The sequence below is a fragment of the Somniosus microcephalus genome, chromosome 29, assembly GCF_052327205.1.
Source record: "Somniosus microcephalus isolate GS21.2 chromosome 29, FLI_Smic_1.0, whole genome shotgun sequence".
Lineage (NCBI taxonomy): Eukaryota > Metazoa > Chordata > Chondrichthyes > Squaliformes > Somniosidae > Somniosus > Somniosus microcephalus.
In genome coordinates, this window is record NC_141015.1 from 27,231,447 (window position 1) to 27,247,310 (window position 15,864).

General features: G+C 40.9%; 1 protein-coding gene across 1 annotated transcript in view; it reads right to left on the minus strand.

Moving 5' to 3' along the window:
* kat6b (K(lysine) acetyltransferase 6B) overlaps positions 1 to 15,864 on the minus strand; it is a 144,224-nt gene that overhangs the window by 5,733 nt on the left and 122,627 nt on the right. Inside the window, exons 14-16 of the mRNA XM_085970442.1 lie at positions 14,550 to 14,709; positions 3,593 to 3,856; positions 1,086 to 1,395 (exon numbers count right to left, since the gene is read on the minus strand). Coding sequence (XP_085826568.1) covers positions 1,086 to 1,395; positions 3,593 to 3,856; positions 14,550 to 14,709 — 734 coding nt within the window. The remainder of the gene's footprint in view (positions 1 to 1,085; positions 1,396 to 3,592; positions 3,857 to 14,549; positions 14,710 to 15,864) is intronic.

The window sequence follows — 15,864 nt, forward strand, 5'->3', positions numbered from 1 at the left end:
ACATGGTTAGCACAGTACACACTTTCATACATCTCTACATTGTTAGCAGTGTACATGATCATACATTTATACATGTTAGTACAATGTACATGGTCATACATTTAACACTTAACACAGTGTGCACTCATACATCTATACATTGAGTACAGTGTACACTGCAAATCATTTATACATTGTTAGTACAGTATACACTGTGCACATTAAGATGCACAGAGGTGAGGAGCGAGCCTACCATAGTGGCTTATGGATGGCCCAAGGGGCTGGTTCTGTTGAATGGTGCTGCTTTGCGGGTATACTGCTGTGGCAGTTATGTTAATGATCAATGGATCTTTTTGCCTGTATCGCTTTAGTTTGTGAATTTCCATGGGCAAGTGGGTTGGCGCATGTTCCTAACACATATTGCCTGGCCTATAGCGCATCAAGTTTCATTGCATGGAAGCATTTACCCATATCCGGTTCCAGGAAGACCACTATGGCACAATAGAGAGTGTATTGAGTCTGGCTCCAATGAGTGTTTGGTGATCTTTTAGAAATGGTAATAGATTCTTAATAGTGAAGGAAAGCTAATATATATAGTGAGTGTGTGTGTATAGATGTATATGTGCAGGTAAATGTGTGTATGTACATATAAAGAAGAAAGCATAAAGAGTGCTTTTAACAACATCAAACGTAGCCAAGTTCTGTTGTGTATTCAGCTGGCATTGGTTTTGATTGGGTTGCTTCCCGATTTACCAGGACTGGCCTAGATGCCAATACGTGGAATTCCATATGGAGCTGCTTGCTGACATCAGCTAAACAAAGAGACCCAAAATAGTAGGCTTCTATACAGTTCAAAAACAGAAGTGAAAAGTTAGAATATTTTGCAAATGCTTGCTTAAAAACATGAATTAAGTGGGGGAGTTCTCCCCCTCCACTTTGCTTTTCAGTTAAGTCCCAAGTGGCAGACACAATCTGACCTTCCCAGCCCGCTCCCTCACTGCCACAAGCTACTCCAAAACTTTTAAATCTTTTGTTTTATCTATAGTCTTTATTAATATTCTGAATATGGTGAATTATGTTAACACTTAGTCATGATAGTTTTGTACCTGTATGCTGTTCTTTCTCAGGAGTTTCATCTGCACTTTTGCAGAAATCTTCTCCCTCATCTGACTGATTCTTCTTTTTTAAGTCCAAACTGCCACAGCGATGCCTGAAATAATTCTTTACTTCATCATCATATTCATCATTCTCCTCTTCCTCACAAGTAGGTTCCAAGCACGGCATTTGACCCTCGTTATCAGAGTTCTCAAAGGCTTCATGCAGTACCTCAGTTGTTTCAGAAATAGTCTCGGTGGTAACACTGCTGTTATGTCTCCGGCGCTTGCGGCCCCTCTTCTTTCTGTGTATGAGTGGCCTCTGAAAGAGCAAAAAAAAATTAAAGTATTAAAATAATTTTATTTGCGGCATTTTCATGTAGAAAAAAAACTAACAGGAAATATTGATGGTCAGGAGTTAAAACTCTGGGCAGGTTTTGGGTGGGTCAGTGGCGAGGCGAGTTTAAAATTCACTCATTCCTGCGGAGAACAGGCCCGGGGTATTTTAACTCCTGGGCCCGAATTGGTTGGCATAGACAAATTAAGCGAGTGGGCAACACAGTGGAAAATGGAGTTCAATGTGGGAAAGTGAGGTCATCTACTTTGGATCCAAGAAAGACAAAACAGAGTATTTTTTAAATTCTGGAAGAGCAAGAGATTTGGGTGTCCATGTACACAACTCAGTAAAAGCTCGTGGACAGGTAGAAAAAGCAATCAAAAAGGCAAATGAAATGTTGGTCTTTATGTCAAGGGGGCTGGAATACAAAGGGGATGAAATTATGCTTCAGTTGTACAGAGCCTTGGTCAGACCCCATCTGGACTAATGTGCTCAGTTTTGGGCACTGCACCTCAAAAAGGATATATTGGCCTTGGAGGGGGGTTCAGGGCAAATTCACCAATATGATACCAGAAGATTAAATCATGAATACAGGTTGCATAAACTTGTCTTATATTCTTTCGAGTTTAGAAGATTGAGGGATAATCTAATCGAGGTGTTAAAATTATAAAAGGATTCGATAGGGTAGATACAGAGAAACTATTTCTTTTGGTGCAGGAGTTCAGAACAAGGGGGCATAATCTTAAAATCAGAGTCAAGCCATTCAGAAGTGAAATCAGGAAGCACTTCTTCAAGGGGTAATAGAAATCAGGAACTCTCTCCCACAAGGCTGTGGAGGCTGGATCAATTAAAACGTTCAAGGCTGAGAATGATAGATCTTTGTTAGGTAAAGGTATCACGGAATTCTTCAAGATAGTGTCATTGAATCCTTTACGTCCACCTGAGAGGGCAGACGGGGCAAACGTGAGCATGCTTGATGTTTTCCATAATTAAAACCAACAAACTAAATCGTGGAAATGTGATGTTTTCTAAAGTGCAACTTGCGAGAAGGTGATTTTGTTACTTTGTTGTTCGATTGAAAAAATATTTTTTCGTTGAGGAATTTTAGGCCCAGGCAATTTACTGTAACTATGCTCAGATTAAGAGGAGAAAAATACACCAGAGGGCAGCATTGTATTGACTTTAAGAGGACAAGAAGCATTATGCCAATTATTCTTACAGACAAAATTCAGAGGACATAATTTCTTAATGACTTTTAGCAGTCATTGAAATAATGGCATGTAGAAAACATTCAAATAAAGAATGGATAAATTGTGGTGGTGTGAATGGTTTCCTGTGATTATTCAACAGTAATGATACATAATTTGTACACCCTATAGTCATTAGCACCACTTCACTGTCACTACCTGATCTATTCCCCATTTCCAAGTTTTTAATATACACACATCAGAAATATTTTTTAACATCTGAGATTCAATAAAATTCTATTTTCTGAAATTACTTGCAAAAGAAAAGTAAATTGCATTTAATTCTAACTGAAACACAAAATATTTTAAAATGCATTTCTAGTTTTGAAAAACAAAAATAATGAGCTCATGGATCGAAGGCACTTCAATATGACCACAAATAATCCTGTTCTCTTTTGAAACCTCAATGTGACTCACAAAAATATCTCGAAGTGCTTCACATACAAATAATGACTTTGAAGTGCAGTGACTGTTGTTATGTCTGTTAATACTGCCTGTGGCAGACAGTATGCTCCCACAAACAGCAGGAAGATAAGCTTTCAATTAATGCATTTTTGGTACTGATAGTGGAGTGCACAATGTTGGTCAGGACACCGGGAGAACTATCTACTCGTCGTTAAATATTGCAATGGATTCTAGAACGTCTACCTCAATGGGTCTTGGTTTAACCTCTCGCCTAAAGAATGACACCTCTGATGCTGCACTAGAGCGTTTGCCTAGATTCAGTGTTCAAATTCACAACCTTCTGAATCATGGCACAAAAGGTTTACCAACCGAGCCACATTGGCATTTTTGATCGGGACTCCTAAAACATTGATTGGTTGACCCCAATTTGTTTGATCAGCTTTCAATCTGAAAATAAACATTCTGGCAGGTACAAAAAAGTTCAATTCAATTTAGATAAATGGAAAACTAGCTTCTCCATTTTAACTCACCTTCCTCTTAGCCCCTCTTAATAGTGACTTTGCTGTGCCTGGCGATGAACTGGGTTGGGTATCATCATTCTCATCCTCATCCTCTTCTTCACTGATTTCATTTGTCTGTTCCATTATCGATTCACTATTGGCAGGTAGACACTCAGATTCCATTAATCGATGTTTACACGGTGCATTAGTAACTGAATGCATACTGGCCTGCATTTCAGCGTACTGCTCTTGCTCTTTTTCCCAGCAGCCAGCTTGCTCCATCAGTTGTTCAGCCTAAAATTGGAAGCAAACACAACATAAATTCAGCAATTATTAACCTACATCATTTGGTTGTAAATTAACAGTTTAGTCAAATACAATTATTTACTACCTAATGAAGTTGTTCCAAGCTGAATCAAGTAGCAGCTTGTTCGTAATAGATATAATGAACAACCCGAGGACTTTTCATGGAACATTTTGAACTATTCATTATAAAGTGAATTGATTTTGTTTGTTTTGCACTGTAGTACATGACCATTGATATGGGCCAATCTTGTAGGACTCCTCAAACACATTCAATCAATTCAAAGCAGTTTGTTGTTCTGCTTTTCACAGCTCATGTAAGTAGAGACACGTTACTGAGGGAGGCAGAAGGTTGTAAGTTCAAGCACCACTCCAGAGATTTGAACACAATCATTCTAGGTTAATACTTCCGTGCAGTACTGAGGCAGTGCCTCACTGTCGGAGGTGTCATCTCTAAAATGAGATGTTAAACAGGTTCTGTATGCCTCTCAGGTGAATATTAAAGATCCCATGGCACTATTCAAAGAAGTGCTTCCAGTGCCCTGGCTAACATTTATCCCTCAACCAACATTACTAAAACACATTATCTGATCATGTATCTCATTGCTGTTTGCGGCAGCTTGCTGCATGGAAACTAGCTGCTGTATTCAGCAATATTACAACAGTGACTTCAAAAGTACTTCATTAGCTGTGAAATTCTTAGGAATGTTTAACACTTATCAAACTGCGTAGTGACTGGGTGAGTGAGGTTTAGTTTTTATATCACATGTGACGTGGACACTCCAGTTTATTAGTATCTTCATTTTAATTCAATAAAACTGACAAAAATGAGAATTTGTGTCTTGATTTCTGTATAGTTCAAATAGCTAAGGTTTGAAATTGCGCTGCTCTTTTCACTATGTACAAATTAATGGGCCAGGGACACCTAGCTACATGAACAAAGCAGTTGTTGTCTAAAAGTTAGCTGATTGATAATTAAAATATCAACACATGGAGCATTCATCAGACTGATAAGTAACTTCTGTTTGTGAACAACCACGAAATATAAGAAAAGAGTATATATAAATTATATGAAAGTATATTTATACACTCAGGGATATATCTGTTTATACACTGTATGGATAGATCTGTATTTTTGTGTACAAACATGAATGTTTTTCGATGCTTTGGCAACATAAAATGTAACTTGTCATGCCAATAAAGCGATTTGAATTGAAATTAAATTGAATTGAATTGTGGTCACGTGTGAATATAGTTTGGTGGAAATGCCAGAAAAGAAATACAACTTTTGTAGACTATTACCCCATTGGCTGGAGGTTTGTGGAAACTTTACATTTTGCTTCCTTGCCTGCTTCAAAGAAAAGTCTTCACATCAAAGAGGATCCATAGGATAAGTATCCCATTTCTGAACACTAGTCTTTAGTTCTGGTAAGTTGTGGGTATTTGAGGCTCTCAGATTCCACTCGAAACATCTCTTCTCGAAAGATACACATTGAGAATGATTATTTGTTATCAAGGAATGAGAGAAGGGTCATTTAATTCATTTAAAGAAGCTGTTTAAATCCAAAAGACTAAGTAATATTGGAGGCAATATTCTGAGAAGAGAATATTAACCCTTTATGGATAGTGGACTTTTCCCAAGTGGGGAGACAACTGCCATTGGGCAAAGTAATAAAAAAGGTGCATAAATAGTATCGCTAACAAGACTCCGCAAAAATAATAGGGAAAGGATTAAATGATTTGATCCAGGTTTTTATCTAAGGCATGAACAGCAACACCTATATAGTTAGAGTCATAGAGTTATAGAGTAATACAGCACGGATAGAGGCCCTTCGGCCCATCGTGTCCGCGCCGGCCATCAAGCCCTGTCTAATCTAATCCCATATTCCAGCATTTGGCCCGTAGCCTTGTATGCTATGGCATTTCAAGTGCACATCCAAATGCTTCTTAAATGTTGTGAGGGTTTCTGCCTCCACAACCCTTTCAGGCAGTGAGTTCCAGACTCCAACCACCCTCTGAGTGAAAAAGTTCTCTCTCAAATCCCCTCTAAACCTCCCGCCCTTTACCTTGAATCTATGCCCCCTAGTTATTGACCCCTCTACTAAGGGAAAAAGCTCCTCAGCATCCATCCTATCTATGCCCCTCATAATTTTGTACACCTCAATCATGTCCCCCCTCAGCCTCCTCTGCTCCAAGGAAAACAAACCCAATCTGCCCAGTCTCTCTTCATAGCTGAAGCGCTCCAGCCCTGGTAACATCCTGGTGAACCTCCTCTGCACCCTCTCCAACGCGATCACATCCTTCCTGTAGTGTGGCGACCAGAACTGCACACAGTATTCCAGCTGTGGCCTAACCAGTGTTTTATACAGCTCCATCATAACCTCCTTGCTCTTATATTCAATGCCTCGGCTAATGAAGGCAAGTATCCCATATGCCTTTTTTACCACCTTATCCACCTGTTCCGCCGCCTTCAGGGATCTGTGTACTTGCACACCCAGATCCCTCTGACCCTCCGTCTTGCCTAGGGTCTTTCCATTCATTGTGTATTCCTTTGCCTTGTTAGTCCCCCCCAAAGTGCATCACCTCGCACTTTTCCGGGTTAAATTCCATTTGCCACTGTTCCGCCCATCTGACCAACCCATCTATATCGTCCTGCAGACTGAGGCTACCCTCCTCGCTATTTACCACCCTACCAATTTTTGTATCATCCGCGAACTTACTGATCATACCCTTTACACTCATATCCAAGTCATTAATGTAGACCACAAACAGCAAGGGACCCAGCACCGATCCCTGTGGTACCCCACTGGCCACAGGCTTCCAGTCACAAAAACAACCTTCGACCATCACCCTCTGCCTTCTGCCACTAAGCCAGTTTTGTATCCAATGTGCCAAGGCACCCTGGATTCCATGGGCTCTTACCTTCTTGACCAGTCTCCTGTGCGGGACTTTATCGAAGGTCTTACTGAAATCCATGTATACCACATCCACTGCGTTACCCTCATCCACACACCTAGTCACCCCCTCAAAAAATTCAATCAAATTAGTCAGACATGATCTTCCCTTGACAAAGCCATGTTGACTATCCCTGATTAATCCTTGCCTCTCCAAGTGGAGACAAATTTTGTCCCTCAGGATTTTTTCCAATAATTTTCCTACCACTGATGTTAGGCTCACTGGCCTGTAGTTCCCCGGTTTTTCCCTACTACCCTTCTTGAATAATGGTACTACATTAGCGGTTCTCCAGTCCTCTGGCACATCCCCTGTGGCCAGAGAGGTCCTGAATATATGTGTTAGAGCCCCCGCAATCTCCTCCTTTGCCTCACACAGCAGCCTGGGATACATTTCATCCGGGCCTGGGGATTTATCCATTTTTAGGCCAGCTAAAACCGCCAATACCTCCTCCCTCTCGATGTTAATAATAAGTTATCTTCATGTTTAAGACAAGATCAACCTAAATCTGTAAACACCTCTGAAAGACTCAATAAAATTTCCCATTCCCCATCCCTTCCATCTTCTGTTACTTCGTTCATTCTTACCTCCAGGAAATTATCTAACAACTCAGAGTGCTTTACAAGGGGGAAAAAGGTGGACACTGAACATTCACATACGGGCCACTTCAATTGCTGCAAGTGGTAACAAAACCATTGTAGGAAAAAATTATTGTAAAACAAAAGTTTTCCAATGCAAAACAAAGTCTAAACAGCAACAAAATGTAACGCATCAACAAAAATAGAGAAAGCAATATAGTGAGCAAAGAAACCAAACTTTTGAACCAACATGAAAAAGTACTACCCACTGTTAAAAGTCAGGTCATCCAGACAGACTTGCAACCATTATACAGGTATATGGGTAAGCAGCAATATGGGAAACAAGGTCTCTTCCAAATAGCAAGAATCAGCGTGGAACGTATTACCATACATTTGTACAGTATTTGAAGAGGTCATGGTCATCAGCTCTACCTCTAAATTGGGTGTGAAGATCTCCACGTCAGATTCCCTGCTTACATTCCAAGAGACTCTGGACTGTAGCTTGCCTTGCAATATCAATCCTATTTCGTGAGTTGATGGTTGCATGTGTGTAATAACGTCTCAATACCTCTTTGAAATGCTTTCTTCCACCAACAATTCAGGGTTGGGGGGGGGGGGGGGTTGAGAGCATCAATGATGGCTACTAAACTAGCAAAAGTATTGTTTAAACTACAAAACTTTCTCAAAATCTGAGATAACTTTAAAAGGATTTTTAGACAAAAGGCATCAATGGCAAATGAACTTCAATACAGAAAAACACAAGGTACTACATGTTGGAATTAAAAATAGGAACTACATAGCTGGAATAGAACTTGCTAATGGCTGGAATAGAACTTGCTAATGGAGAAGTTGAGACCTAGGAGCATTAGCTGAATCTTGGCTCACTAAGTCCAAAACAGTGTGAGGCAGCAATCAACAATGCAAATAGGATGCTGAGTTGGTTATATTGCATCAGTTATATTAATCAGTTGCAATTAAAATTCATGAAAGTTGTGCTAAAACTGCATAGTGCTTGGGCCATCATGTACATGGGAGTATTGCACACAATTCTAGTCACTCTACCATAAGAGGGCCATTCTGCCCTCAGGAGCAGTACAGAAGAGGTTGATCTCTAGTGTCAGAGAAAAGAGCAATAAGGGATTAATTGGTAAGTTACAGCTTTGCGACCCTAAAAGAGAGGTCTCAGAAGGACCCTAGGAGGGATATGATACATAACAGGAGAGAGAAAGTGAACCTGAAATAATACTTTCAGCTATGCTGGGGCAGCAGGACAAATAGGCACAGGTTGAGAGCTGTGAAAGGAAAATTTAGGACGGGTGTCATTGTTACAGTTTGGGCTTTCCCCTAACATTTTGTCCTGTTCATAGCTAAACAGCAATTTCCTTAAACAGAATACGATTCCTATGAAATGAAACATGCATTCTTATACGTGCTGTGTATGGGTTAGCATACAGAGGTTGAACAACAACCCCTATCAGTGTATATTGCTCACTAGAGAATACGTGAAATGTCCACATGTTATCCCACTCCTTGCGAAGGTAAAAACTAATGTATCAATAGGCCACTGTGTACAGGCTAAAAGTACTCAGTCAGATTTATTTGCAGATTAAAAAGTACATAAAAGTTCAAAGACACAGCAAAATACTTAATGTTTGAGAATAAACGGGTCATTTTCGGGTTTGCAGGCTACAATTAGTGGGGTACTGCAAGGATCAGTGCTTGGGCCTCAGCTATTTACAATCTATATCAATGACTTAGATGAGTGTAACGTATCCAAGTTTGCTGATGATACAAAGCTAGGTAGGAAAGTAAGTTGTGAGGGGGACGCAAAGAGGCTGCAAAGGGATATAGACAGAGTGGGCAAAAACATGGCAGATGGAATATAAATGTGGAGAAATGTGAAGTTATCCACTTTGGTAAGAAAAATAGAAAAGCAGAATATTTTTTAAATGGTGAGAGATCGGAAAATGCTGGTATTCAGAGGGACCTAGGTGTCTTTGTACACGAATCACAGAAAGTTAACATGCAGGTACAGCAAGCAATTATGAAAGCAAATGGTATGTTAGCCTTTATTACAAAAAGATTGGAATATAAGAGTAAAGTCCTACTACAGTTGTACAGGGCCTTGGTGAGACCACACCTGGAGTACTGTGTACTGGCTTGGTTTCCTTACCTAAAAAGGATATACTTGCCTTAGATGGAGTGCAACAAAGGTTCACTAGACTGATTGGTGGGGGGGGGGGGGGGGAGAGATTGTCCTATGAGGAGAGATGGAGTAGACTGGGCCAATATTTCCTAGAGTTTAGAAGAATGAGGTGTGATCTCTTTGAAACGTATAAAGTTCTTAAGGGGCTTGGCAGGGTAGTTGCAGGGAGGATGTTTCCCCTGGTTGGGGAGTCTAGAACCAGGGGTCACAGACTCAGAATAAGGGGTCGGCCATTTAGGACTGAGATGAGGAGAAATTTCTTCACTCAGAGGGTGGTGAATCTTTGGAATTGTCTACCCCAGAGAGCTGTGGATGCTCAGTCATTGAGTATATTCAAGACAGATCGATAGATTTTTTGATACTAAGGAAACCAAAAGATGGGGGGGGGGGGGTGGGGGGGAATAGTGCGGGAAGGTGGAGTTGCGGTAGAAGATCAGCCATGATCTTACTGAATTGCAGAGCAGGCTCGAAGTGCAGAATGGCCTACTCCTGCTCCTATTCCTTATGTTCTTCATACTTAACAAAACAATGAAACTAGAATCAATCCATAAGGAATTTTTAGAACAACAAGTCTTGCAGAGCCTGTGAAGCAACAGGAAGTTTGGATGAAACAATCAACTCTGTCTGTTGATGGACTTTCAAGGTGAGATGTCACATGTGGATGACGTGAATTCTAATTAATCAGTAGCGCTCGTATGTCTTTGCCAGAATTCAAGCTTAGCAGCTGAGCTGTGATTTATGTCATGGGATTTCTTTCATGTTACACCCATTTCTTTTCAAGTAAACAAACAAACTGAGTGATTAACAAATCTGTCACTTTGTGAGGTGAGGTGTTAATGTCTGGATATTGTCATTTTCCCAGATGACATTTTGCTCCTATAATGGATTTCCCTAATGGCTCAGTATTCTGACAGAACAGAATGGTCTAGGTCACCGTCATTCTGCATATATTAAATGTTTCAATTCCAGCTATCAAAGCAACTTTCAATTTGATTAGTTTTTGAACAATGAATTTGCTGCTTTCCTATAGACACAGTAGCTGCAGTTGTCCATTTTCAGTTTCGTTAAGGGAAAACAGCTTCTATCTTAACTCTAGCTAGTTTAAGGACCGTATGAAATAAAGACAGAAATGTCCTATTTGTTAGTCACAAAATATATATTTACAAAGAGGGTGTTCAACAGCTGCAATCACCAGCGAGAGTGGTTATTAACCAGCCAGGTGCTGTAAAGGGAAGATGATAATGTTTGTGTTGTAGAAGCAGGAGATCTAATTGGCTAAAAGGTCCTTATATGAATCTATCTTGGTGATATAATTGTTTACCTCAGCCATCACCTATAGGCAAGGCTACTGATTTGTGGTTTGCACAGAAAAATGGACTGAATCAACAAAATATCTGTAAACATCCCGTATAATTATATGGAATTTGACTTGTTCAATCACTATAAACCAGTAGCCCTAATTATAAAGACAGAATGGTAGAATTTGATCTCAAAACGTCAGTAAAAATCCTTGAATCTTGTAATAAAAATAGAATTTAAATTATTGTCATCATAAATCACGAGCTCTGTGTTTAGTTTCTTTCATGTCCCTTCTCTTCCTATTGTTGTTTGGTATAATGATACATCTTATTTGTCTGGGACAGATTAGGGCTGTACATGACATGCCTGTTTAAACAGTGTGTGTATGGGTGCATCTCCGTATTCCGAGTTTGCAATGCGTCTTCTTAGAAAATTCCTGCATTCGCCCTTACGATGAAACGGTTAGTATATGATCCACCTCGAACAATGATATAATCCAGATTGCAGGGCAGAGTTCGAGATTCTTTCATATGCATATGGGGGGCATAGAATTTCTGCATGGTGAGTTGCACTGTTCTTATACCAATATAAAGTAATTTGCGCCCGTTGCTGGTCTGGAGAGGTATTTACACAAGGGTTTCTTGGCTCAGCTCACTTGCATATCCATAGGAGTAGTGATTGGCATAAATCCTGTGTGAAATGGGTGCAATCTGCTGGGCTGTATTGAAATTAGAGTGCATCCTTTAAAAAGCCAGTTTTGGCTGAAGACTGCAGCAGCAGACCAGGGTAGCAGCAGGTGCTTGGGTCCTTCAATTGACAGTCAGCTGGCTTGACTTTTTGTGTCACTATAGGAGCAGTTGGCACAAGCAGCCCAAGCAAGGCAGGAGGGGAATGGCACACAGGCAGAGAAGATGATGCCACAATTTTACAGAGTCTGACCGGCAAGCCCTCTTTGAAGAAAGTGAAATCAGGAGACACAGACTCATGGGTGTCCATGGCAGGAAACATGCCAGAAATTTCTTTTGGTATCTCCAGGTATGGCACTTTTTCTTTACACTGAGGACCATTGAATAGGTTTCCTAGACATCACGGCTGAATTCCTGTGGGGGTTCGCCTGACCGTTCCCCGTAACTTTGACAAAAGGTCTGTGGAAACCCCAGAGAAACCGTGTAAACGCCATTACCATGGACAATCTGGAGAACCCCCTAATAAGATTAGCAGGTGACATTTTAGTTATGGATTATATCAAGAGATTATACCAGTTTTCCCTTTACTTCATCTTGTTTTGCATGTACTTAGTGAGTAGCAGTTACCTCTGGGGCATGGGTGGGGGGGCTGACAGAGTGACAAACAACCTCGGAAGTGCAGACATATTCACTCTGTCTTCCTTAACATTTCTATTACAGGAAACTTTGGTTTATCCGGAGGTTGTATGTCCGGAAACCTCGATCTACCGGCAGAAATCAGGAGCCGTTTTGTTAGGTTTTTTTCCTTCTCGTGGCTTTTTTTTCCAACAGTCAGGCTCTGCAAAGTCTCTCTGAAGCTGTTGCTAAGCTACAGAGACGCTTCTAAGGTACGGCCGACTGTTTAGAAGCTGTTGCTAAGCAACAGTGTTTGTTGCCAGATACGGAGCTGCAAATCTCCGTATGCTTCAACATTAACGCTGGTATGTCCGGCAGTTTTGATAGATCGGCAACAGCTCGGTCCCGTCGGTGCCGGATATCACAAAGTTTCCTGTAATAGCTGCCTGAAGGGGGAATGAGTTCAAGATCATACAACTTACAGTTTGGCTCCAATTCTGGAATACTACTATACCTGAAGAAGTTGGAAAGGTTATAAAAAAGCCAACAGCCTTTTCACATTTCCTGGACCTGCTCTCAAGTTCAACCATATGAGACAATGATACTGGAAGTTGCTTGGCCTGGTACTAGGATCACAATTCCTTCATTGTCGTTTGCTACTTCCAGTAGACCAATGGACCTTGGAAGATGGGCTATCTCATTAGTCTCTCTTTATAATGTACAATGATGCATCTTGGTTACGTGGTGTCACAGGGTATTGCTAGTGTCATCTGTCTGGATTCAGATAGCTTGGAAAATGGCCTAGCCACAGTCTGGTTGAATCAAGTCAAGCTCCTTTCTGCACCGTTTTCTTTCCTGGGGTAGTTCCCAGGAATGCACAGGATACCAGATCCACAATGTTAGTTTGAGCTCTCTTCCAACTCCATGTTCACAGCAAAAGTCAGTTTCCATAATCAGATAAACACCTTCTGTGATCAGAAACTTACAACCTTATATGTGCTGTAAATGGGACAGCTTGCCAGAGAATCAACAATGAGCCTTTTAACAGTGTAAGCAAAGATATACAAGTTGCCTACCACATGTCCACTCCCAAAGACAGAAAACACCACACTGCCAGACCATAGCATTCAGGCTAAAACTAATAGTTATATTTATTTACAAGAATAATAAGGACACATAAGCAAGAGAATAACAACAACAACAATTTGTATTTATATAGCGCCTTTAACGTAGTAAAACGTCCCAAGGCGAATAGAGTGCTTGACTTACACAATAGTTCAACTGGTTCAAAAATAATAGCTTATTCTGTTCCAAGCAGGCTTTGGAACTCCAGATAAAAGCAGGCCTTTATCACTCAGCATGTAATCATGGTATATTAATTAATGTTGGCATTCTTGTAGACACAGTAAATGTTTGGTCATTCTGGTGGGCTTTGATTACTTTTGACACATGATTTGTAAATCAAATAGCTTGGCTTGGAGAAAAATCTGAGTGTCTGACAGACATCTACAAGTTTTACATGCATTTAATCTTTCAAAGACTTAATAAAATTTCTGATGCAATAATTATGTATAATTACTTTCCTTCGAAAAATACAGTCCCCATAAAAATATACATATGTTTGGACAGTATTTGCACATTGTGTCTTTTACCCACAAAAACAAAGGAAATCTTGCAAGAATACAGCAAACTCAACCCTCGTTTACATTCACAATATTTTGGTCTGTCTAAAGTTTCAGCTTGTAGCGCAAAGAAATGTTTTCCCATGTGACACCTGCTTCTGTCACACAGGCCCTGCTGGAGTGTCTCTCTGTCAGGACCCTAAGCGGGGTACATTCAATCCAAGTGTCCTGTTTCCTCCTCCCCTCCTAGAATGGACCTTACATCCTTGTACCCTATGTCATGACTGTGAAGACTGGTCACTGGCCTGGTCTTGTACTTTTTTCCATTCTTTCTCTGGTCATCTTTTGTCATGTGCAGTTAATCATTCTTGTCTCCTGGGTGGAGATAAAGACTGAGGATACTGTATTTCCCCACCCTCTACCAATTAAGGAGCATAGCCTCTTCACATTTGTATTCAGACCGTGGTGCTGTGCTCAACCATAAATGTTACCTCCATAATTGCTCGCTGTTGACAAAATATTATTCCTTCAATAAATTATTTAAAAAAAATTATGTTCATCTACTATAGCATGTTACAAAGAGGTCAGGCAAATATTTGTTGTATCTATATAGTCATTAAAATGTAAAATAAAATCTATCAAAATAGAACTAGACAAGAGTAGCAATCAAATCTATTTCAGTGACAGCATCCAAACGGTTTAAAAAAAAAAAAAAAAAAAAATTACCTCTTTTTCAGCCTCCATCTCCTCTTCTGAAACAGCAGCACTGGATATTACCAATGGGGTCCACCGCAGGCTTTCTTGGTCCACTTCATTAACACGTGGATTGGAATGCAACTTTCCTACATGCTCCTGAATCAGTTTTTGCCTTCGAATTATAACAAATCTACAAAACAAAGATGCATTTTGTATCATTGATATATATAAATGACCTGGATATTGGAATAAAAAGTAGAATTTCTAAATTTGCCGATGACACCAAACTTAGGGGTGTGGCAAACAGTGATGATGATACCAATCGACTGCAACAGGACATAGAAAGGCTAGCAGAATGGGTAGACAAGTGGCAGATGGACTTTAATATAGAGAAGTGTGAGGTAATGCATTTTGGCAGAAGGAACAGAGAGAGGCAATATAGACTTAATGGCACAGTTTTAAAGAGTGTGCAGGGACAGAGAGACCTGGGAATTAATGTGCATAGGTCCCTGAAGGTGGCAGGACATATTGAGAGAGTGGTTAGCAAAGCATGTGGGATCTTGCGTTTCATAAATAGAGGTACTGAGTACAAAAGTAGAGAAGTTATGCTGAATCTTTATAAAGCGCTGGTTAGGCCACAACTGGAGTATTGCGTCCAGTTCTGGTCACCACACTTTAGGAAGGATGTGAAGACCCTTGAGAGGGTGCAGAGGAGATTTACCAGAATGGTTCTGGGGATGGGGGTTCTTAGCTACAAGGACAGGTTGGAGAAGCTGGATTTGTTTTCATTAGAGCAAAGAAGGTTGTGGGGTGATTTGATAGAGGTGTACAAGATTATGATGGGTTTGGATAGGCTAGACGGGGAAAGGCTGTTCCCACTAGTTGATGGTACAAGGGCTAGGGGGCACAGATTTAAGGTTCTGGGCAAGAGATACAGGGGGAATGTGAGGAAAAACTTTTTTACGCAGCGAGGGGTGAGGACCTGGAACTCACTGCCGACAGAAGTGGTGGAAGCGGAGACACTCCATGTTTTCAAGGGGAGACTGGATAGGCACTTGAAGGAAATAAACTTGCAGGGCTACGGGGAGAGCGGGGGAATGGGATTGACTCGATTGCTCTACAGAGAGCCGGCATGAACTCGATGGGCCGAATGGCCTCCTTCTGTGCCGTTATGACTCTATGGGGGGAATTTTGCCAGCCCTGGGGAGGCGGGGAAATGGCAGAAGCTGGGAGCAGGTACTGAACCCGCTCCCAACCCGCCTCCGCACCATCTTCCCGGGAGGCGGGTCCCCGACTCCTGCAGGGACCCAGCTCCTCGAGGCGGGAAGGGGATTACAGCAAATTA